Source organism: Anticarsia gemmatalis, chromosome 24, assembly GCF_050436995.1.
Source record: "Anticarsia gemmatalis isolate Benzon Research Colony breed Stoneville strain chromosome 24, ilAntGemm2 primary, whole genome shotgun sequence".
NCBI lineage: Eukaryota > Metazoa > Arthropoda > Insecta > Lepidoptera > Erebidae > Anticarsia > Anticarsia gemmatalis.
Genome location: NC_134768.1, coordinates 8184627 through 8211638, shown reverse-complemented (window position 1 = coordinate 8211638; position 27012 = coordinate 8184627). Strand labels below are relative to the sequence as shown.

The following is a 27012-nucleotide window of genomic DNA, read 5'->3' as shown; positions in this document are numbered from 1 at the left end:
AGTAAATTTTATACACCTGGTAACATTCACAAAACAATTTTTCATTCAAACATTCAATTGCTCGTTCGTTTATGTCAACCGCGGAAGTTCAAACAGGTTCACTCATTCGTTCATCACGTCACATTTGTTTTGCTTGTTTCTCAAGCGGAGTGTCAACTGTCAATATTATTAATTTTATAATTGAAGTGCGCACTTAATAACGATTATTCAAACTGAAAATACCCGACTCTTAAGTTCATTAAACTGCATCTGTAAAAAAGATCATTTTGGTCGGGCGTACTCAGTCTCAGTGTAGATTAGTTCGTCTGCTCTCGAGCATCTTTCTTTATCTCGGAACTCGGAAATGCGAACATCTCCAGTGAACTGACTGATTATAATTCAGTTGATCGCGCGAAATAGGATACGCCGGTTGTATTCATTGACGATGTGTCGACAGTGCTGGCTGAAATAAAAAATATATAATATCGTCTATAACCGGAGCTGTGAACTTTTAAATTTGGAACATTATTCTTTTCCTGAATAAACGCGCGAATTTACTATGGCGGACTATTTACCAGAATATATGATATCGTTAGTGGACCAGTTAGATGAGCACCCGTGGCTTTTCGCTGGTCTAGCGTCAGTTCTAGTTGGTTTGAGTGGCATATTCCCGTTGCTGGTCATACCATTGGACGCAACAGACAGCTTCAATGATGGACGTGAGTATTTTTGTTTTGTTACATTTTTTCGACCATGTGTTGTGTTATTTTTAGATTCTCCAAGTCATCATTCATGCCAGTGTGACTCTGGCGCATGCGCTGTCTGGCAAAGTAAATAATAAAAATATGTAGGAACACAAATGTTTGTCAAAAGCATCATCGTGAATATTATAATTTATAACAAAGAAACAGCCGGTCGCGCGGCGCTGTGCGAGCTCTTCCGTGTACTCGCAACTACTTTACTACTCAATTGTGTTGACACATCGCGATAATTTTGTGAATTAAAAACTTCTCGAAGAATTTTATACTCAAACCATACATACGATAATTTTATGCCTTACGAGCTTCGCGCTAAACATGCAAAAAAAATGTATGGTTGTGTATAACTAGCCAATTAATATCCTGAAAGTTTGTTTACAAACAATTTACTTATTGCTCAAAAAATAAGTGACAGAAGACATAATAAAACGATAAGGACTATTTTATTACATTCTGAGTCTATCTGGAAATTATTCAACAAGAATTATTATTACTATTGATTCTTGTTTTGAAGTGTATTTAAATTCTAACACTTAATAAATTATAAAATGTTTAAATACTGGTTTGAAACACAAAAGGTAGAGATCTTTGCATAACTCAAATGTTTTTTTTGTTATGATAATCTAATTTATTTATTCTGTTGATCAGTAATAACAATAACACTGAACTATTTATAATACTGGCTGTTGATAAAGAGTGTTTGTGTAACTAAATAATAAACAAGTTTAGAAAAACAAACTTTTATTTTTTAACATTTACTACTATCTGCAGTAATAATAGCATAGACACTGACATAGCTTTCCTATTTTAATAAACAATGATAATTTATAACTGTGTTTTAAAAATACAACAATGGAGAATGTTACCTAATTTTGATTTTTAGCACTCCATATTCTCGTTTAAAAATAAAAAATACTGGTGAAAGAATTACTTCGATACGTCAATTAGTTTTCGATTTATAAGTAAAACAAGTTGTAACCGCACGACGCTAGCTCTCGGTGACGGTGTGACGTCACTCTACACTTGCTCAGTCTGGCTCACACAGTCCGCTTGAGGTCGCGCGCTCGGTGCGTTGAAATTATTCCTAAATACTTTTAAAAATGTTCAATTCAAATACTAGGAAATCATATGTTGTGCCTAAATGTAATTTAATATTATGTAAGTAAGTACATAAGTAATAATAAATAACTTCATCTTATAATGAAACAATTTCTAACCGGATTGATCGCCAGTTTATTGATTTTACTGTGGCAGGAAAAATGTAAAATCGATAAGTATACGATTATTTCGGTTAAAAACTGTTTCATTATACCTAATATGCAGTGATCGTAAATATTTATCTAACATTATTACTTATTATACCTATGTATAATATACTAGAAGCCGCCCACGACTTCGTCCGCATGGAAACCCTTCCCGCGTAAATCCCGATCCTTCGAGAACTCGAGGATAAAAAGTAGTCTATGTGTTATTCTGGGTCTTCAGGTATATATAAAATTTCATCGTAATCGGTTCTGTCAAATTTGCGTGAAAGAGTAACAAACATCCATACATACTTACATACCTACATACATACATACATACATATACAAACATACGTACATACATACCTACATACTTACATACATACATACATATACAAACATACGTACATACATACATACATACGTACGTACGTACACACATACATACGTAAATACATACATACAATGACATATGTATGTCATTGTATGTATAACTTATGTACTTATGTATGTACATATATACATTCTCACAAACTTTCAAATTTATAATATTAACACGTTGCCTGTCCAGAGTTTTTTGGTTAAGGTAGCACTGACGTCCAATTTTTTTTTTCGCCAAATTTGTTTAATTTTATGTAATAATTAAAAACATTTAAGTGGGTTGGGTGGGTAGTAGGATTTCGGAAGCAACAAAACCTCTATTTGTTTCACAAATAATTCGGAACCATTATTCCATTTATTTTAGGTACATTATCCGATTGCCCGTTTTAAAATCCTTTATCCATTTTATTAACCGAATAGTATTTACTATTATTATAAGTTATTTTATACATAAGCGGACGAAAACACAACAAAATACTTCGCAAACTATTACACCTACAACAACGATTGGCGACTTAATACTAAGCGGGACGCGGCCCGCGCGGCGCGGTAAAGTAGTATGACGTCACAGCCGCTCACGCGGCTGTTAGCGGGACTCGATATTTTTCGAAACTTTGAATGCTTATAAAATCAAAACTATTTGGTATTTTTGACTAAAACAAAAACTAGTTTATATGTATACATACAGGCTATACTGTGTCAAAATTTCAAGCGATTTGGCATACCTAGTAACATTCTCCATTAAATATTAAAACACATCTTATCTTATCTTATCTTAGGGGTGGGGGTGCCAGTTAATGCCTGGCTGACACTTCGACCATTCCTGATCCTTTGTGTCACCCCCTCCTTTGCTACTCTAGACGTTGGGGGGCAGGGCAAAACTTATCAGTTTTGCTATGCACCCCACCGGAAGCAGCCTGTAGTCTTCTGGTTTAGGGTAATTAAAACACATACTTTTTCTGTCTGTATCATTATCTGACAATACATAAGACTTGCATCTATACATATATACTAAACAAATAAATCCACTTCTACATTAAACTAAGCAGTAAAAATAATCATTTGTAACAGGCCGAAAGAATAGATTCCTTTTGGTCTATTCTCTTTCATGATCTTCATTCATAATATACCCTTTATTAAACCACATTTCCCTTACCGTAAACTCCTTACACCATACATCTACTGTCTCAAGTCTTTAAAACAGTAGTATCCAGTCAAAGTAAATAGTAAACATACAGTAGTCCAATACAGAGAAGTGTTGAAGGCTATTGACACCTCATTGTTCTGATATTTGCGTGGGAACTAATGTTTTGCATCGTATCTTGCAACACCTGTGTTTGTGTCACACAATAGGAGTTCAAGTTGTGCTCTTTCCTGTATTTTGTAGTATTATACGGGTGATTTAATGTGTAAATTGATTGGTAAAAAATAAAATAAATAATATGTAGATCACTTTTTTATATGTTTGTAGATGTGTTGATGTTTTTTATTCAGAGTAAATATGAAATAATGTATGCTATAGTTATTTCGCTTTTTAAGTTAATAAGATTTCATGCACCTCAGCAATTTAATTAATTAAAACCTGCCTGTACTAAGACTTAACAGAATCTTGCAGCTATTTAGTATGTATCATAATATTTTTCAGTCGAAAATATTATTAAACATTTGTCACTGACATAAGTTAAATCAAAAGTAATGATAATATAGAAATGATATATTCTTAAAATTACATATATTTCCCAAATATAACTGCAACAACACTAACTCTCTATTTTGCGATAAACAGGCTGATAGAATAGTCAGTTTCCTGTCTAGCGACAGTTTTAGCAGCACAGTAGATTGCAGTAAGATTTTATGTATGTTTTGTTTTTAAAGACAACTCCCGCACTAAGAATTGCTCTTGTGTCGCGGGGACTTTTACAAACATACAAACAACGGACACAAAGCACAACCAGACCCGAAACAATTATTTGTGGAACGCACAAATAATTGTCCCGTGTGGGAATCGAACCCACGACCTCCCGTTGCAGTGGTATCGGCGTGGCGACCTAAACCACTGCGCCACGGAGGCAGTCTAATATCACATTGTTACGACACACAGAACTAATCTATCACTTTCCGCTAATGTCGTAAGTCCCTATTCTTTGCCAACCAAGTGTCCGTTACTCAAAATAAAAGCAGACATCATTTGTTACTTGTAAAGTAGCTGGTTCAAACACTTCGTACTAATTACGAGAGTTATTGTGAATTTAAAATATTATTGTGCAAACTCTCGGCGAATGATCTGTATATCAATAAACTCTTCAGAAACAGAATTTTAAAATACCATCAGTCAACCTTCTCAAAATTTGTGTTGGGTTCTTTACAATATGTATTATTTTAAGCAAGCGAATGCACTTCATTGAAGATAATAGATTGTCAAACCCTTAGTAACTTACTGAAAACTTTAGTTACATGTATAAATAGAGTTGAATAATGATTCCTAACGATTTGTAATCTGAGGCTACCACCTGAATCCCAACTCCTTAAAACGTTTGTCCTCATACAAATTGTCCCTACCGTGATGTTACGATACGGTCTACAAAACAAACAATAACATCGTTGTACATTATCGCTTCCGACCTCAAGGGCACAGCGAACCACATGATATTCTTATTTCTAAATAGGTAGGTACATACCGTCTGGTAAAACATTTGGTCTTGGATAATATCGGTCAGTTATTGTTATTTAACATTATGACAAAAGAAAACAGCCGAACATGAAGAATGTTTGTACATATTCAAATAAAGTTTTGTAGTTAGATAACGGTTTGTGGTTGTCAGGCAATGTTTCCTGAACGTTTCAATTTCCAACTATGGCAAACGAATTAAATAATGATATTTAATTACTTACATTTATTTTTACTGTAACTGTTGTCCCTCTGATGCACAAAAGGTTCTCCCTATGATCTCCATTTCTCTCGTCTTGCCGTGAACTAATATAGTCCAGCAAAGCTCGTTCCGCTATGAAACTCTTGTCCTAACATACATAACGTCTTTCATTCATAATTTAATTTACCTTTCTTGTTGGTCTTTTTATAATACTTTTTCTTTCACCCTCGGTGTCGTTATTTTCCACTATTCTACCACCCCGTGTCAATATTTTGTTAAGTTGATTGATCACTAACAACGCGTTCTACTTTACCTTGACTTTTCAATGACTATTTAATGCAAGGACAAACGGAAATCGAACGAGTAAGTAATCTAGCGACGACAGCCGCATGGAATAAGAAAGAAAACTTAACCTGTTACTTGTTCCATTTAGGCTTCAAATTAAATCTTAGCCCACGTACTATAAGATACTAGATACAAAAACAGACTGACAGTCGTCTGAGTGTCATAGAAAATAAGTACTCTTAAACATTTACCTACCTCGTTTGGGCGTGTGCTAATAAAAACTCAGAACTACAGAAACCGAAACAAAAAGTCTCCTTATTACATAATGATTGCAGCATCGGATATTTCTAGTCATTATAGATCTCAGAATCGTACCATTACTACCAATATTCATCTTATCGTATGTTTGATTGATCTTCGTTATCTATCAGTACAACCTATACTCACCTTATCACATCGATAACGAGATTTCAACTCTCTGCACCCATCATGTGACGTAACAATATTAGATATATTGTTAAGGAATGTAAATAGTAGGTACAGTTTTTTTATTACAAATGTTTTGCAATACTCGTAAGTTCTCGGCTCTTATTTTTGTTCTCCCCTAGTGGAGTATTTTCTAATTATCAGCTAAATTTCATCTGAATCAGTTCAACTGTTACAGCATAGTATGTAAACAAGCTGATTGCTTCTGAGGACAGATCTAAGAGATATCAATCACAGATTTTTACATAGTCAACTCGAAAGAAGCTCACATTAATAAGAATGAAGAATAGAAATTACTATAGGAACTATTCGATTCGATAATGTTTTTTGCCGTTAAAAGCTTTATTTTCCTTATACATAATACCTAGTTACACACCAACTTTACTATGGAGCGAGCGTAAGAAATGTACGTAACATAAATTAATATGAGGTTGTTAACCGCCACAAGTATGACCTATATCTCTTTATTAGTTCTTTGTAACTGCCAACTGGTACCGTTGCTATTCACACGAGACGAATTTCTAAGTACTCCTGTGTTGCCAACTGCAATTTAACAAGAGATTAATAAGATACTTTATAGAGTTTATCAAACTTGCCAAATGGTGGACCCTGACATGACGCTTAAATTTATCATACTCAAAAGAAACCCAGAGTAACCTAAACCCCAATCCTTTCCCCTAACCCCGGGGTTCCCAACCTTTTCGTAGCCAGGACCACTATGTAAGTATATTAAAAATAAAGTGTAATATTCATCCCGAAAATTGCGGACCAAATTTTGACTTCCGTGGACCACTAGTGGTCCGCGGACCACTGGTTGGGAACCACTGCCCTAACCAAATACCTGAATACGCCACTGAATGATTGGTCAAAAAAGATAGTGGATACAAGTTTCATTTTCTTCTTCTTTGTATCAGATGTATGAATTCAAATAAAGCAAAAGTTTGTAGCGATCGTAGCAGGTGGCGTTCTTTGGTCTCTGGCTATCCCCATGGAAAATACATAATTTTATGTATCCACAAAATTATTCTCTTTGTTGAGTTAACCGATACCAACCCACACGTCATGAAATTCACCAGCGTAAATGTCATAAAATGTTAGAGAAGCGATTGATTTCGCGCTTCAGTGCATGCTGCCACAGCTGAGCTTATGAGATAAAACTTATTTGTAAGGAAAACCCTTCAAGACTCGTATTAAATTGAAAATCTATTTTAGGAAAAGCTTTTAAAGGTTAATGGGACATTATGTTTTATTTTTGGCTTTTCATTTGGCAGAAATCGTTGTCGTTTTGCGTTTAAATATTAGTACTCCTTAAATCTCTTCAACCATTCAATGAATGGTACTTAACTTACTTTTCTCATGCAATTAATGTTTTGCATTTTTAACTTTCTAGTAAAAAAGTGGGTTCTTTTCTTAACATAACATCTCGATCTAACGGGCTATGAACTTGTTTGATTTGAACCGGAATCGGTAGGCAAAAAGCTGTATTTCTGGTTTTATCGACCAAATATAGTTGACAACTTACCGCTAACTTACTAAGATGTTCTAGTACTAATTCCTTAAATTCTAGCGTAAAATTACAACTGTTGGATTGTAAGTTAACCGTTGATGTTACGTTATTCATACAAAACTCTTCTGTAATTCCTCGATACTTACTACATATTAATCTTAAAAACATATCTGAGAGCTCTCACTTCGCACTAGGCCTGCGTAAGAACTTAAAAACAAACTAATCTTATTCTGGGGGAGTCTTGTGTTCAGCAGCAAGATAGTTTGAAACTTCCGGAAAAAACTTAAAAAGCGACGATGACAATGTAAATTTTCTTGTCTTTGTGGTTTTACGTAACATTTCACAACAGTCACTCGATTTTCGTGAACGGCCTTCAAACTGTCGTGAAACTCTTGCGTTATGTAAACAGTTAGTGCAAGTTATACGAAAACAGTTCGTAATTCAGGTAATTCGTCTTTTTTGTACGTTATCTGGGTTTTGGGTGCGGGAAATTCTGAATTAAGGCTGGTTTTACAAGTACTACAATCACGTACAAATGTGGTACGTGTAAATTGTATTTCATTTCAATAGGAAAATAGCCACCCGACCACGTGTTGTCGTTGTAGTGTGCTTTTTGTACGTCTGAAATAGCCCTAAAAGTAGAAAAACGAGGAAGTGTGGGCGTTCGTTTAATTTTTTTTCAAGCTGACCACTACTTTTCTAATTTCCTCCTTCAAATATTTGTTATATCAGTATGTTACACTTCGCTTATCACCTATTTTTAATCTTTAATCCAGCTTAAACATTCAATTTCGTAAGTTAACGACAAACATAACATAACATTTAAGTTAGGTAGGTACCCTACTATTAAAAAACATGACTGTAACAATAGGCTAATCTTCACTATTAAAATAGCATAACAATTGACAAAGAAACCCATTATTTTTTTCCTTAATCCATTGCTGTTATTTTGTTAAATAAACTAGGTACTTATTGATATTCTGACCGCTGGATGCAATTATTTATGGAATGGTTTAATTCACTTTTAATATTAACAATAAAATTGTGTGTGCTTGTCGATTTATCAGTCTTCTGTCAACTGGACCACAACCTACGGGTAAACTTGACCACATTATATTTTCTGACATGATGGTCTGACTGCTCTGTAGGTAGTATAGAATTCGATACCAATTTGTATGTGAATTGAATAAGCACTCTAACTTTGATTTACAATATTTCTGTTTACCTTTGAATCGAAACCGTTTGTCAGTTTGACGAAACTTTGACGTTCCTAAAGTCGTAAACCGGCAGTAGGAACCTTTGATTTGTCATCATCATCATCGTCTCAGCCATAGGACATCCACTGCTGAACATAGGCCTCCCCCATAGATTTTCATACGATAATGTTAAATCGAAAACTGGTTATCGCCGACTAATTCGTGCTTAAGCTACTGAACATAAATCTTTCCAATTTGAAAAAGAGGGCAGGTTCTAAGCCACAAGTTTGTCTTGGTATTTGCTTTAAACGATCATAGTATTCTTTGCCCATGTTCCATTGATGATCTTTCTTTTACGGTGCCAATGACACTTTAACGTATTCGATCAATTAACGAGTGTAGTTCTTACACTGCGTAAACAATCAGAAACAATGAGGACGGTTGTTTCTGTGTTTTATTCTTGGTATTTACTGAATTATGCTTCATTCATGTCTACAAACTATGCCTGTCCTGCATACAACAACTCAGGCAAAACTTAAGAAACCATGAGCGGAGCAGAAATGAAATGCAGAAACGAAAATTTTTGTCTAGCATTATGTCTAACGCATTCTACTAACCTTCGCAGTATTAAAATTTTATAAACAGCTTCTGACAGCAAGCAACATGGTGTGCTTTAACTTTTTTGTTGCCCATCGCATACCGCCGCAAAGGATACAAAAACCAATAACTTTTAGCTATCTGATGTTGCTCATTGTGTTGCTACCCAACATTGAATGCATCATAATAAAAAACATTGGCAAGTGACAAAATTAAGTATGTGATACATTGGTCGATCGTAACTACAATTTATTGGCATTCATACCAGTCTGCCCCTTTGTCCATCGGTGTTCTGAGAAAAAACATCGCACATGGTTGGGTTTTTATCGTTCTCGGAATTGCGAAATTTAAAAACTAGGATTTGAATAAAGGAATAGTTTTAGACACCTTTTTATGCTAGTGTTTTATTCGATTCCATGGTGCTCTTTTGGCACCCTCGTGTTTATTTGTCACTGTAACGCAATTCCCTACATTTTATTTCTTGTATCACTTCGTATCGAGTACTTCACGATTGATTGCGTTGATATATTTTTTAATTAAACAAATTTTGATAGCTGTTGTATGGTCAGCTGTGGGAGGTAGGAATCTTGGGCTACGGAAGAAGACCTGTTCATCGAATAAAAGTGCTTTGCAATAATAAAAACTTGGCACTTGACAATGGACCTCTTTCAAACAACCGACAAGCAAACTGACGTGTGGTTGCAATAAGTCAGATGATGCAGAACTCTTGACAGATGCATTGTTTATCTTGCACGTACCTATCAGATGCTGATCAGTGTATTTTCGTCTGCAAACTTATCAATACTTGAGGAAACCGTTATCGAACATCTCCGGTCTAAAACATAATCGATCAATAATCCGGTTATCTGCTACCCATTTGGAAGGGAAGAAAGGATGGATAATATTGCAATGAATTGACGCTATATTTTATACACTTATTTTAAAAACAGTTTTGTTGAAACCCTTCATTTTATTATACCCTGGTCTTTTCGGAAAAGACCTCAAAATGTTATATCGAGGCTCACATCGAAAACCAAGTTGAACTGGCTGAGAATATCATGAGTTCTTTAACACTAATATGCTATAATAGGTTCCACTTATAGATTTCTAGCGTCTTGAAGAGGAATAGTTTTGGGTATCTCGAAAACCAACTATGATTCGAAGGTGCCGTTACTAGTAAAGCTAAGGAATAAACCATATTGGTAGTCTTTCCTCAATATCAGAATCGGCAACACATCTCTACTTCAGATATCCTCAGAATCATAACATCTGTCAGAAGCCATTGTACCCAGACAAGTGTTACATTGTCGGTATCTGGTTATCAGTACGTTCGCCGCATCACGTACAGATAAGGCAGACGTGGTCGGTGATAATTCATAGGTCAGTTGACAGTAGACATGCCGAGGTCGGCCAGGTCACAGCCGCGTTTTGGTTATCGAACTACATTTTTGATAGGATCGCCCTTGGTTTTGAGTGTAAATAGATCGACCTCCTTCCACTCTTCTACTTATCGAAAATGCTGTATGTAAAACTAATGAGCAACCTTAGCGTTTTTCGCAAGATTCAACTTTTTTCTTCAGGCTATTTTTAAATATTAAACGACCACTAATAGGCACGTCTGCAAATAATCGCCCAAAATTGTGTGTTTAAATAACCTCAGTAATGTCCACATTTAAATCTAAAGTCGAAAAGAAACCTTTGTTTATCATCAAGTAAAGCTATCCACCCACTAAGAAGTTCTCCTTCGCTTATGTTGTTTTATGCTTGCACCTTTCCTCCAATTTAAAATATAACATAAAGGAAAAAGTACTTTGAACTTACATTCTTTATGATGTTAGAGCACAATATTATCTGATTGATCTCCGCACTTATCTGACGACAGAGCTAGGATAGCTATCTCATCGTATGTTTACGAGATTTCCAATGACAAATCGAACATTATCAGCGTAAGTGTGAACAACTCTATAAACGTACGATAACATTCGTGACATGCCCGTCGATTGAACATTTCTTAATAAACTCTTTTATCGTTGCGCTTATTTGTTCTTGTTTTGTGTAAGAAGAATAATAAGGTCGACGACCTATACAATAAGGATAAACAATGTCATCTCTAGTCTAATGCCTAGATTATTGACATTCATTGTTAACATATTTTCTCTATCAACAGCAAGACGCAAGCCAAGAGGAGGCTTGTGTCCTTGCTTACGCCAGTCATCCATGTTATGTGCCAGAATCCAGTTCTTTTTGGAATCTGAAATCGTAATGCAAACTTAGCGCTAATTAAAGAAAATATCGTATATCGACTTGATATTTAGTTACATTTTTTATCAGAGAAACATCTTTTCTTCAAAGACTATCCAGGTAACATAAAGTCTTAACACCTTTACTTCAGGCAATGGGCATATAAAATAAACATATTTTGATAAATATAACAATTTTGATAAATATAAAAATACAAAAATCAGTATCCAGAAGCCCGAAGTAACCTTAAACTTTCTAACAAAAGTAAATATCCAATTGTCTCCTAATAAGAATTGTTATCAGCAAGTACAAATGTCGTTAAACACTTAAGCAGTTCATAGATAACGTATCTAATAGGATTACCAGTTAATTGCTTGTCGATTACCGCACTGATTTCTAAGTGATAACGTCTATTGCTTTATCAAATACTGTTTGAGAATTAAGTAGCAGTTATCTTTTTATAGACTCCTTATGAATGCGGTTTTCTATTTCGACTGTTTTCAAAATTTGAGCCGTACATCACCAGTTACGCTTAATGATCCGTAAACGATCTGTGGGTTAAGTAAACCTTGAGACTGTCGTTCCATAGATAGGCGTCTCCGTGCTTCGGAGGGCACGTAAAAAGTCGGTCCCCGTTGTTGCCAATTAAGATAACAGTTGTTATGCCAAGTCAAAGGCCTTCGGGCGGCTTGAACAACTTTGACTCTAGGTTGACCATTTCGGTTGGATAAATTGATTGAGAAGTTTCGTAAAAGCGTAACATACAGACTTAAAAAACAAAACAGTGTTAATCTCTTAAAAAACAAAAGAGTTTTAATCTCCCGCTTAAAATTATGGTATCATACAATCTATTTAAGTTTGTGTCTCTTAATATGGCAAGAAGCAGCTGATTAGAAAACGAAACATACGAAGAATACAATAGACGTGGGCGAGGAAAAGAAAGTTAATGATTAAAAAATTATTGCTTAATAGTTTTTAATGGTCCATGTCTAACTTAATTAGCTGTAAATGCTTGCCTATTATTATAATACAGCGTGAAGTGTACAATTTCACACATTACATTGTATAATATTATAAAGCACATGTTTGAATAGTACTAAGTAATTTTTGCATTGTTTTTCCTTATACAAATCTGTATTGTTTTATCAAAAATCAGCTATTGGTAGAAACTGTAAAGAACACCAACGCCTCTACAAACTTCTTTTGCGAATCAATCATAGTAGAGTATTTCATCTGAAAGCAATATAACGATAGATATAACCTTCCCAACGTTATTTTAAATTATAATAAACTGCATGTGGGGAATTACTTTCGTTATCAATGTATAAACATAATAATAATTATGAAATGTTCCTATCACCTCTGAACTGATATCAATGTAACACTGCATCCTAGTTGTATCGAGGTTACGCAAAATGTAAATCAGTCCATAGCCGTTCCAATGATGGACCATTAATATATCCCAAGGCCATTCACAAAACTCGAGTATGATTTTTATAACTAAACCGTCAATAAAATTGTCATCACCGACATTGTTCTTTGCCAAATAATTTAGCTTTAGTTTACTCGTTTATTTTTGTTGTTCCAGTCGAAAGACACAAAAATATGTGCGTTTTACTGCTTACATCAGACCTTATCTTCTTAGTGCTAGTCACAAGCTGCACACATCCATACAATAAAAACATATCATAGTTGAATCCGTTTCAACCAGTGCTAAGCTGTATGCATCAATGAATCTGATGGTGGATATCAAACGGATCCATAGCAACGTAGCATAGCACATTTCTGGTGGAAAAGCACCCTAATTGTGGCAAAGAAACCATTCCATAAAAGTCTAGTCCCTAGGGGTGAAGCAAAAACCCCCATCAGACTTAACAAGGCATTAATACAGCAACAAAGTAAATATCTTTAAATACAACCGGATATCAGCTATTTTTGTTCTAACCACGAACAAAACACGCTGCTGTCATCGGAAAACACTGACCCGTGTTATCTAGATGAGATAAGATATGATCATTCACTCGTAAGATAAAGATATTGACAACTGAGCTCGTTGCCAAGTGCCGGCGACAACCTTTGTGGCGATGCATCGTGAATTACAATTACAAAGTTGTATGCGATCTGGATTAAATGCGTTTTATTTATTAATATGTGTGGCTGCCATTATGTCAAAATAATGATATGATTTTCTTATGTAGTCATTGTAGAACAGTTATTTTTATGGTTAAGATAGGAGTTTAAGCCGTTCAAAATCGTTCAATTTTATCTAATATGCATCGGTTCTTGTAGAAATCGATGGAAGTTTTAGTAAATAGACTTATAATTAGAGTCATTAAAAAGTCTGGTTCTATCCCTTGATTATTCAAAGCACACAGAGTTTCTCTTCAAACCTCACTTAACTACAATTATTTTTAAATTAATCACGCTGTAAATGTTTGACGGAAACGGCAAAACATAAATCGGTAAATTAAATCCACGATGTTCAAAAGAAATTATGAAATCTTTAACTACGGAAGACATTACTCATTTAAATAAATCTGCAATTAGGAAAACACTTATAACGACGCTTTAGCGCGAGCTACTTTTATTATATTTTTCTTTCTTATAGGTCTTTAGTTCTACTCTCGATTTTACCTGTGTTAGCATACTCGGCAAAAACTACCTGTATTTATGTATTTTTTGATGAAAATTATAAGTGAATTCTCTTTTGTTTCAGCTGGTGCAGCTACATTAAGGATACTGCTAAGCTTCGCAGTCGGCGGTCTACTGGGAGACGTGTTCCTCCACCTGCTTCCCGAAGCGTGGGAGAATGATCTTAGGAATACTAAGCGTAAGTTAACACTACATACATATTGTTTTCACTCATTACTGTTCAACTGCTGGGCAAGGGTTTCCCCCAAAATGGCGGTGGGGCCAATTCCGAAGGCTATTAATTAAATTGTATAATTGCAAAACTGTATAATTATTGCTGTTTAACTTTAAATTCTGGTATATTTATGTAGTAAAAAGATTTGGATCCAATTACTAACCCCGGCCTGTTACCTGTTAGTCTATTACGGGATGAAAATTGATAATTTTTCAAAGTTTACAAACTCTTTTATCGATATATATGAAAACTTATAATGGAGAATGTTACTAGGTATGCCAAATCGCTTGAAATTTTGACTCAGTAAAGCCTGTACATGTACATGCAAACTAGTTTTTGTTTCAGTCAAAAATACCAAGTAGTTTTGATTTTACAAGCATTCAAAGTTTCAAAAAATATCGAGTCCCGCTAACAGCGTGACGTCATAGTACACCATGCCGCGCGGGCCGCGTCCCGCTTAATATCAAGTCTCCAGCCGTAGATGTAATAGCTTATGCAGTATTTTGTTGTGTTTTCGTCTGCTTATTATATTTAAAGTGTAATAATAGTAAATATTATTAAAAAAGACTATGTGAGCCAGACTTAGCGTAATGTACAATGACGTCACACCGACTCGCGCGGTTACAACTTGTTTTACTTATAAATCGGAAACTAATTGACGTATCAAAGTAATTCTTTCACTAGTATTTTTTATTTTTAGCAGAGAATATGGAGAGCTAATAATCCAAATTTGTTAACATTCTCCATTGACCCAACCCATTTGAATAAGTTAATTTATATTCAAGTAACGAAACCGCACATTATGTGTACCACGCTCAGATAGAGTCACAGTATCGGCGCCCTACATTTTAATTCATATAACTAAGCAGCCAAACATTGTTATTCAACTTCTTATTCTCTCTGAAAACGCAAAAACGACATCTCTCCGTGCTTCTGTACTATTTGTCAACAGTTTCTCTTAAATTCGTATATCCTAGAAAGCTACATCACACTTTTTTCAACTAAATCTTTTCAAATAAATACTACTCTTCCTGGGCCCAAAACAGAGGTCACAAACCTTTTGTATAAATAAAAAAATACAATAGTTTGTGTGCAATGTCAGTTCCTCGTATTTGCACACAAAGCGGCGCCCGACATTGTCAGCGGTACAATAGAGATCAATAAACATTGTTACTATGGTGTCATTACTAAATTGGGAGCCAGTCACTATGTAATGTCGCTGTTATATTGTTCGGAATCACGCAATCGTATATCTGGAACCTGGAAACTTGGCATCGCAGCTTATATGGTTAATGGATGACAGACACCAAAAACCCCCTCATGTCATGATTCCCACAAACTTCTTTTGCTTCATCCACATCCATATGCACATCTATTCCAAAAAATAACCTTTTTTGGCACTTGTCTAATAATATAATTCATTCAGCCATTTCTTTTTGTCTCTTAATCTCCTTTTCGGTGTTAAATAATGTAGAGTAAAATTTGTTAACCTGCGTTAAAAACTCATGTTTGGTTTCCCCCGAAATACTCAGAATCCCAGAACAAATTCTACTAAATAGCCACCCATCATATCTCTGGATATTTAATTGCAACAAATATTTCTTCCTTCACCGATGTCAAAACAATTAGTAAGTTCAATTACCTATAATCAATGCAATTCCAAGACTCCAGGAAAATACCGTCACAATTTATCATATAAATAAAAATTATAATTATGTCTGTACGTTTCCCAGTAAGAAATTCTAGGCTTCTAGGTCATCACTTATTTTCCTGTACAAAGTTTTGTGTTCCAAGGAAGCATGTATCGTTTAATGCCTACAAACTAGACGAAAGAAAAATCCCTATGTAAATATAAGACGAGTTACACCGAAATTTTGATATACCTGAAATAAAACTGGAAGCTAAAATAAATAGTAGCAATTGTAACATAAATACTTTGTTCGTAAGAACTGATACACATTGGCGAATCGGAAATACGCGTTTTCGGTTGTCTTGACTCTTAACTTGTGTAGGAACGTGCGATTTGAAAATCTTTTAGCGTTTTATACATACTGTTATTGAATTGTAAACTACATTAGCTGACTTGGAGTTTAACTAACACTAACGGAAGATTATAGCTTTTAGTATAAAAGTTAAATACTAAATGACAAGATTTGGCCACCAATGGCTTCCCATGCATTTTTGGAATAATCTGTGCTACGTCTTAACTTTGTTTAATGACATATTTGTTAAACAATTAAAGTTATAACGAAATCCTCTAGAAAAACAAATTTATATCCAACAATAATTGTTAACCTACTACCCAAGAGACCAAAGAGTAGTGCTCAAGTATTCAACTCTTTCGCCAATGTGCACGCCCCCGTTCAGAACATATTTGTGGTAGATAATGACATGTAAATACGTGTGTATGTATGTTAAGTCCATTGTCAATGCTGTATCGACATTGTTGTAGGTTTTCTGATACGCTGCCACACTTTACAAGCGAGTGTAAAGGGTTCAGCTATTGCAAGGTTAACTAATAATAAAAAGACTTAAATAATGTTATTTACTTCTGGTACAAGTACTAAGTTTATCGTATGAGAGGTAATGTCGAGCTTATTTTGTTCAATAGTAAAAGTATTAAGGACTGCTGTACTCGGTACACTTGAAATATAATTATGTACTTAATAGACAATACTGAAAATAGCTTTCTTTTGTAACACAAGTTTGAACCTAGTTATTTTCAGGATATTTGCTATAGTTACATGCATTGTTCTTGTTTCAATGATACACATTTTAAACTATCGCGGTTAGAATATAATATATAATACTAAATAGCTAAGCAGGCCTTAAATGTGCTGATAATTTTGAATGTTTCGGTGGCTTATTTATTACCATAAATAGAATCGCTTGATAAAAATGAATTGATTTATCTCAAAAAGAATTACTCGGTCCACAAAACAATACCGTAAATAAAAACATTATTTTCCGATAATTTCCGTTATTTTATGGTATTTGCAATATTTACTACCATCATAAATAGCTCACGAGTATTGTGACATAACTCATTCATTTGTAAAGCGGTACTTTTTCCTTCTATTACGTAGTATATCTATACTAATATTATAAAGCTGAAGAGTTTGGTTTGAACGCGCTAATCCCAGGAACAATAGGTCCGATTTGAAAAAATCTTTTAGTGTTAGATAGCCCATTTATCGAGGAAGGCTATAGGCTATATATCATCACGCTACGACCAATAGGAGCAGAGTAGCAATAAAAATGTTACAAAAACGGGCAAATTTTTTACCTATTCTGTCTTATTTGACGCAAGCGAAGTTGCGCGGGTCAGCTAGTAGCATATATACCTACATAGTAGATACCATAGTTTGATAGGTATAGTAAATAGTGTAGTGTTGAGGTTTTGTGTCACAACACGAGTGCATCGGTACTTGAGTCGTCATTCACAAGCTTCAATATCAAATAGGTAATTTATTTATCTACGTCTATTAACTAGTGATTGTCATGCGGTAATTAATTTTGTAATTTATCCATGCATAATCCTATTGGTAAAGGATTATTTTTATAACAGTTCGAATAGGCCATTGTTTTTTGGTACAACTAATGAATTGCTAGTATATTTAAACTAAATTATATAATCTTATATACAGAATTACAAAAAAACAGAATATTATTACTAAATTAAAAAAAATAGAAAAGAAAGGGAGAGTGCCCTTTGCGTTGAAGTACTCCTCCGCATCGCTGTCTACCGAAATATTCTTGTGTAAATAATAAAAACTATGACAAGTAAAGATAAAAGAAAAATGAAGATTCGGGTTTTTTTAATACGTATTTATTTGACTTTGTGATATAATTTTACAAAACCGCTGTTAGTTTCTTGTCCGTCTTTCCGTAAAAAAACAAAAGACCTGACGAATGAAAATAATCACACCTATCTCGGAATCGAAAACTGAAATAATATGTATAATAAGAAAAAAGTTGTAAAGGTATTTAATTACATAGTGCAGTAGGCGCCATGAAACAATAAATAATACGTCTACCTATTTTCCTTGCCAAAGAATTTAAGGAAGTGTTTACAAGGCCTTGGTATTTTTTCCCATAATTCATTATGTATTGAAGATCTTGCAGCCATTGACCTCAAGATAATTGCTCTTACTGCAAGGTTTTATCGATAGATCGCGGCTATCGGAGGAATACATAATTCTGAATTTTGAATATTTGTGTACAGTGAGTGACCGGCAGGCTTTTTCAGCTAAGAGAAAGAAATTATGTTATAACCTAGATGTCTCTCTGCTTCTTACTTCTTTCTTTGAGTTACTAATTTTATGTAAAAAATGGGGAGGAATTACATAAATCTAAATAATACATATCTATAGTAAATTAAGACTACTAGGGAAGTATATATCGCAAAATCAAACGATCTACGATCAAAATAAAACCGCAGGTTAGCTTCTACGTTTCTCATCGAACTGGATAGAAACTAGTTCCAGGATGAACTAGTACGATCATGAATAAATATATCATGTACAACTTCTACAAGTAACCTAACTAAATTTCTTATCTATTTAGTTTACTTGCCGCTGCACTCGCAAAACATCTAGGAATAAAAACTTCCTCTACTGGGAGTTAATTTTAAAGATTCTTTACAAGTAACGTTACAAATCGTACATTTACATCTCGTATTCATTATTTATCAGCATGCACATTCGATTTTAACTCACTGCAGGGCATAGATATTCTCCCTCTTCCGTTGATGCCAATCATTTCTATTCGGTGCCATTCGTGGGTCGTCCCATGTCCCCAGCCAAACCAGGTATTTCCGAGTTTTCCTTGCTGTCGCAAATATGATACTATTTTGAATCGTTTTTTAAGGCCCAATATTGGTTCAATGCTGCCCCCCTGCTGGGCAAGGGTTTCCTCCCGAACGAGAGTGGGTTTAGGCCTCGAGTCCACCACGCAAGCCAAGTGCGGGTTGGGGACTTTGCATGCCTTCAATATATGAATTAAATAAAATTTTGGCATGCAAGATTTCATCACGATGTAATAGTAATAGGCCAATAATAAGTTTATTTTTAAATTCGCCAATATGCCGAAAATTATAGAAAAACATGTATCTAAAGTATTCTAAGCGCTACTCGATGTTATTATGCATTCTCGCATTTCTGCCGATAGAAACTCCTACTCATAAAATTACTTGTATAAAATATAATCTCCAGTTTGCAATTATCTTCATATCGTCAATTGTTTTACAAGTCATTACACAGTCAATCAAAAATTCACAATAGGTACTCCAATTGCAGTCATCTTTAAACCACAGATAATTCCGTACACAACCTAACATTAATGATAATACAATGACACTATAAATACACTAACGGGTTGAGGTTTTGTGTTGTCATTGTGCGATACAAATTAAACGTTATTACATAGTAATAAAGATTAGTTTTAATTGTATACGTGTTGAAGTTTTGTGTTCCGAGCGATAGGCGGTGAATAAACATTGAGTCATGTGTGTGTATAATCAATCTGGTCAACTAGCCGGAACATAGGTATATTATGTAAGAAAGTTACGATCAGCTGTTGAGGAAAACTTTAATACGAAATTAGATTTCTTTGTCTTTTTTATAGTTAAGTTTACGATGTATGGACATCCGCTGTAATTTTTTTACGTCACCCCCCTACTTTGCTACTTCAAATTTTCGAGGCAGTGCATACTTTTTTGCTATGCTGCGATTTCTATAAACTTCTTTAGCTACATTCATATCCATGCATACATAGATATGTAGATTCCAGACAAATACTACTTACTATCATATATGGTTTTGCCTCAGTCGTCACCTTGTCATACATTAATTCACCTCGCAGATAGTTTGTCGATCACTAGGCTAATTGGAAACGAGTAAATTAATTGTTATACACAGTTTTTAGCTAGGCAAATTAATTGTTTTTCTTTTACTGTATTTTAAGCGACATCAAAAATTACATGGCCAATTTAAATCACTATTCTCATTTCCTAATGCCTGGCACGGATCTCCTCTCGCAAAGCCAGGCTTTGACAACTGGGTTCCCTGTACATACCTGAAGCTAAATGTACGTTGATTCGATTGTATTCCATTAAGCACTGTTTAGCAGTTTAGCTGTTTTTGTTACACAAAGCTCCGTATTTTCTTTAATCGTTTACTTAATCGTTTAGACAATTGATCATTACTTGTAATACACATACCTTAAAAATGTCGTATCAATATTACCTTTTCTTTATTCCACAGCTGGCGAACACGTCTCCCTAAAAAGCGGACTATGGTGTCTCTGCGGCATGTTAGTATTCATCGTAGTAGAAAAACTCTTCGCCACATCCGAAGAGGAAGAAGAAGAGGAGAAACCGGAGAAGAATCACGTGAAGCAGAACGGCAACATCAAACAGATAGAGATAGAAGAAATAGAGAAACTTCTAGAAGTCGAGAGAAGATTCCGAGGGAAGAATAAGGGGGAGGGCATCTGTGATTCTAATGGAACTGTCAGCGCTAAGGACTTGTATGATACGTGTGTCTTCAATAATAATACTAAAGGTAAGATAGTGTTGATTTAAGAAATAAGTTTGCAAAAAATAATGTCGTTTTTTGTTCATGCAGACTAAATTGTCTCATGGAACTTATTAGTATTGTGCTTCTATTTGTATTGCATACTAGCTAGGTTTTATCGTGGAAGGTATATACTGATAATATTATATCAGTGGTTATCGTCATTGCGCAAGGGATGTGGCGTTCGAGTCCCATATAATCGAATAAAACGTCATTGCAGATCGCGATGCTGCAGATTCGATTTCAAGTTATTAAGTTCTTCGACAGAAAATGTCTCCTATATAACATAACTTAGAACATCATCATTTAAAATAGTCAAATCGAAAGATTAACTCATTCCGTGTTCTGCAAAAAGCATGCTTACCAAAAACAGATTTTTACTTACATGACAAGACATTTTTTTCATAAAAAATTTAGTGACATAATTACTCATTGTATGACGAAATACCAGACGGTCATGTTTCAGTAGTTTTGTGTAAATTGTTCATACAATATGTCATAATAAGTAATCAAATAGACATAACTGTATGATAATTATTTAAAATGACAATAACCTCTAGTTCGATGACTAATATTCACAAATTAATAATAATATGTTAATTTGTGACTTGCAAAGTATACTATGACATTCCATTTAAAACTTCGAAAAAGTCACATATATGGTGCAATAAAGGTTTAATCATAATTTGACAAAGAACGAGGGTTCGAATTTAAAAGTTTAGCAGAGTCATTTATTTATATATTTGCAAAGCTTCTACACTAATTTATCACTGCAATAACCCTGTATGATGGAAGACCATCACCAATCGACGATAAGTTATGCGAAGCACATTATGCGGAGATCTTAAGTAAGCACGAGGCAGACTAAAACACTGCTTTAGTCTGCCTCGTTCTTACTTAAGATCTTTGTTAAAATTACTATAATTACTCCAACAGCCTTTCATCACAATATTCTAAAACTACTGAAAAAATTCCAATACTTCACTCGATTTGTCAATATCAAAGGTTTAAGTTCTCCAAAACTACTGATCTGATACAAAACCTCATAGTTCCATGTACATGTTATTTGCAGGAGTCTGCTGCAACACAGTAACCAGTCAGAATGGTTCAGTGCGCTGCAACAAGGGCAACAGGTGGATGGGCAGGTGTCTGCTGCGAGAGGCGAGAGAGAAGGCGCAACAACACACCAAGGAGAAGAGCGAGAAGAAAGATGTATGTACAATACTCAATACAATTTTTGCATGTAGAAGTATATAAGTTTATACTAGTGATGAAATGTGTAGAGTATTTTTTTTGTAATACCATTTATATGAAACCTCATTGCTATAAAATGTATTACAAATAGAAAATACAGCTAGGTTTTGTATGGGAGAGGACATAACAGAACGAATAAGCAGGATAAAGTTAGACAGAAAAAGGATAAAATAGAAATCGAAAATTAACTATTATAGAGATCTCTGATTTGGAATCTATAACTATAAATTGGATTATTATATCTGTACAACCCTCAAGTCTGTGAGAGTTTCTAGCCTAGAAGCAGGCAATTGTAATCAATTAAAACTAAAAATAAACAGTATAAATCGTTAAAAGCATGTGAACCATCCTCACTATGATACTCATTTGCTTTACTCTTGTTTGCAGGTGGCAGGGTATCTGAACTTGATGGCGAATTCCATTGACAACTTCACTCACGGCCTGGCGGTAGGCGGCTCCTTCCTCGTCGGCTTCAGGGTCGGACTACTTACCACTTTCGCTATATTAGGTAATTTACTTGCTTATTCGCCATCAGCTGTTGTATTCTAGAAAGAGCCCATTAAAAGCTTGATACGCTTAATAATATTTATTATATTATAATTGTCTTCACGATTTATCGACCTAGTATCTTCTAGACCTCACATGGTTTTATATAAGCCTTAAATAAGTGTGATTAGCAATTCATGATATTGCCATTCCCTCAAATGTAAAAAATACTAAACTTAAGTATTTATTCATATTCAAGAACTTCAACGTTCGATGAAGTTAACTTGATCTATCAGATACATTATAGAGGTTATTTTATTTTCAGTGCATGAAATTCCTCACGAGGTGGGTGACTTTGCCATTCTGCTGAAGAGTGGCTTCTCCAGATGGGAGGCAGCTAAAGCACAACTTGTAAGTTGTTGTTTTTTACGTTTTGATTAACATTTTCAAAAAAGATAATTAAATCGTCGGATGTTATGGCCGTTTAAAAACTTTTATTGTGAGAGACTAAGTTTTTAACTAACAATAAATTTTGATACTTTCAGGCGACCGCCGCAGCCGGTCTTATCGGTGCTATGACAGCTGTAATCTTCAGTGGAGCTAGGAATTCCATTGGTAAGTTTCTAAATTGGTTTTAGGAATGTACGGAAAAGTAAATGTAACTTAATTAATAATAATATGCACATTTTCAATCATATCCATAGAATTGTCCCGCTAAACATCAAAACGATTAGTCCGACTTGGTTCAAATTGGTTTAAAAATCGTTAAGTCCAGGAAAAGTTTATTTACTTAAAAATATTAAAAACAAAAATCTTTTGACACGCGGATTTTATTTATTATTTTTCTTTAAAACAGTTATTTTATTTACTTATTTATTTACAACTCTCATGTTCTTTTTCCAGAGGCCAAGACATCATGGATAGTGCCGTTCACGGCGGGCGGGTTCCTGCACATCGCGCTGGTGACGGTGCTGCCCGACCTGCTGCGCGAGCCCGAGCGGCGCCAGTCGCTCAAGCACCTCGCCGCGCTGCTCGCCGGCATCGCCGTCATGGCCGCCATGACGCACTACTTCGGATAAATGTACTGGCGATGTATTTATGTTCACCTGAGATATGAGTAATAAAATGAGCTAGAACTACCATTTTAGAGGTTTGTGCTAAGAAATTTCAGCAAAGAACAATGATGTAAGGCTATTTGTTACAAAAACCCTTTATAAATCAAAACAGAGTTAAAAAAGGCGTTTCGTAAATACCTTTCTGACGATCGTTTAAATCTAAAGTGAAGGTATTTTACAGCAAAACTAGTTTTGCTATAATTATCAAAAGCAAATACATCTCTAAGACCGTGTCCAGAAGCAGAATTTTCAGCGAATCGACTCGTGCGAATTTGTTGCGCGTTACCAAGATTCTAGGCGCCCATACACCGCGTCCACAACCTTCGCGTGAGTTTAAAACCGCGCAACGGTTACGCTCTTTGTGGATAGACGTTCGCACGAAAGAATCGCGGCAAAGTAGCCCCCTTCCGGATCCCCCTTCTGGACACGGACTAAGTGGCAATCGACTTTTCTTGCCATATCCCACGTTAATAAATAATTTTCGAATGCTTCACTACCTTAAAGCTCTTGGTTTTTACGACATTCATGTCATTAGAAAACGTAACCACGTTAAGAATTTAAATAAATTTGTGTGAACATAATATCGCTGTAAAAAGCCAAAACGTTTGATATTTATAAATGTAAATAATATAGCCATTGGTAATTTTAAAATGTTTTCAAAAAGATATAAAAGGCTGGCCTTAAATCAATTGTAGTATAATACCGTTTGTTTCAAACCAATGGCTATAAACTTAAGAATAATATATTTTTATATTCTTAAGTTAAAGTCCTAATGGACATAAAAGTATTAATGATTGAATTAAAATTAGACTGTGTTATGTGGAGTTAAGTTACACTTAAGTGCTTAATGTTAAGTTAAATAATACTCTACGTATTTATATATAATTCATTATGAAATGTTACATACACCCAGTGTATATAGCTTTAGTAAATATGTACTAAATAATTGAGATTTTTGGTAAAGTATCGTGTCAATCTTGTGTTTCCATTTTTAAAATCGTATGTAGCCTTTTTTCTTGATAACAACAAATTTTACTTTCTGTATAAAGCCCAGACACACATAGATAAACTCTTCTCCGTTGCTGATTAGCTGATATAATACATATAAGGCAAGGCTATATATAAGTGTAATTTACCTAACCAATCTTTTGAAACAAATTGATCTTTATATCATTTCTAAAACATAAACTTTTAAGGAAGTTACATACTTTACCAAGTTATTTCTATTATTATGTTCTTACAAAATACTTTGAATCACGATATGCATACTTGATTTATGCACCATATAATCGATTATAATAATCAAGTAATATACCAATTTTACTGTTATGTAAATACAAGTATCACTTATTAAACCAAATCACATAGTTTTAATCAATATTTCATGTAAGCCATTGAATTGCTAAAAAATAGGAAAATATAACAAAAAAGAAATTGTTTTCATCTTAAGTTAAGGGAATTGTAAAATATTGTAAATATTTCTTATGAGTTTATAATGTGTACATTTTTAGAGCCTTTGAAGTGCATTTTATGTATGGCAACAACAGCTTGCTATAAAGCTTTCCCCTATAACGTGGGATTATTTTATGAAATAAACGTGGGAGTAAAGAAAACTATATTTAAAATTAACACCCGGTTTATAAATATGATTTAAAACACTATGAACTAGATTAAAATACAATCCTGAGACACACTTTTGAGTGTTGCTGGGAATGGGTAAAACGGTTTGAATTCCATACCCATAAAATCAGAAAATTATTAATATTTCAGTAAATACACTGAAGGGGTAAATTGCAAATACATATTCATATTTTGGGTGATCAAACCCTAACAACACAGGCATAAACAAAATTACACCATACTTGCCTTAGTTTTATGATTTACCACCAGTTTGTACGTTAAAATGCATACAAAAGGCTCATATAATTTAAGTATATTAGTGAATAGTACAAAGTCCTCCACTGTTATATGTGATAGTCGTCTAGTTACACAATACTTTATCACTTAGTCTTACTAATGCTAGTGCAGTACTGGTCATTTATTCTGTTTCTATAATAATGTAGTTATTCACGTAATCATGTTTATTTTAAACCGTACACTTTATGTATGAAATGTTCATCAAAAATACGAATTTTATTTACTTTACTAGTCCCGGTTTCATATAAAAATTACAGTTTGAATAAATAAACTACCGCTAAATGTACATCAGAAACCGGCAGCATTATGGATTAAATTCATTATTTAAAGTTGTCTTTTACTGTATTTTTAAATTCGCGAAAGTTATAAGTAATCTTCTATAGAACTACGCACGCTTGAAAATGCGTGTTCGTATGTCATGTGTGCACGTTAAACTTACAGCAGTCTTTAAAGTAAATACAATGACATTTACAACTATTTCTATGTATTTACGTAATGTTCAGAAATATATTTGCCTGTTATTTAATAAATTCGCGTTTTTGTTGAATGTTTTACACAAAAGTTCCGGCTTTAGTTATCAATAATCTTTATAACGGGTGCGTTATGTAAATGTCAATTTACATTATTTATTTTTAAACAGTTATTGTGAATAATCAGTTTAGTATGGAATAATGTTATAAATCATAATCACTACTTACAAAAACTATTGAAAACCACTAAAAACCCATATTTAATTCCATTCAAGTCTTAAAAATAATTGCGAAATAGACATTAGCTGAGTTTTCATAACAGATTGTTAGTAGACTTTTGTTCGATAAGATTATTTCATACTATTATCCAATTAAATTTATTTTTTGTTGTTATATTTCAAGCACTTGTTATGAATATTTACATATGTACTACTAAACAGTAGCCATTTAATATAATGTGATAAATAATGCCATTTACGAGTATTTAGTCGTTACAACGACTTATGATTAAGAAAAAAGTTTTAAAATGAAAATAAAAAGTATCAGAATGGAATGTTTTGTTTTCTTGTCATCACTATAGCAGATTTAGATGCGTAACTTTATAAGTGGGCAGACGCAAGACTAACGGCTTTACGTGCTCTCAGAAGTAAATAGGTCTGCAAACTGTTCTTCTCTACTTCCGTGCAGTTGGCTAGTTGTAAATTATTTGAACGTCGTGAAAATATTAGCGTAAAGGACACTATTACTAATTAAAGTAAAAGTTATTCTGTATAAATAAGAAAACC

At 34.1% G+C, this 27012-nt stretch overlaps 1 protein-coding gene across 1 annotated transcript; it reads left to right on the top strand.

The window, feature by feature from the left end:
• The first annotated feature begins 123 nt into the window (after positions 1–123).
• Zip99C (Zinc transporter Zip99C) lies at positions 124–26780 on the top strand. Its single transcript, XM_076130259.1, has 8 exons — positions 124–698; positions 14261–14374; positions 20674–20973; positions 22058–22197; positions 22627–22747; positions 23051–23136; positions 23271–23340; positions 23629–26780. The coding sequence occupies exons 1-8, from the start codon at positions 539–541 to the stop codon at positions 23802–23804; spliced, it is 1167 nt and encodes a 388-aa protein (XP_075986374.1). The 5' UTR covers positions 124–538; the 3' UTR covers positions 23805–26780.
• Positions 26781–27012: the final 232 nt, after the last annotated feature.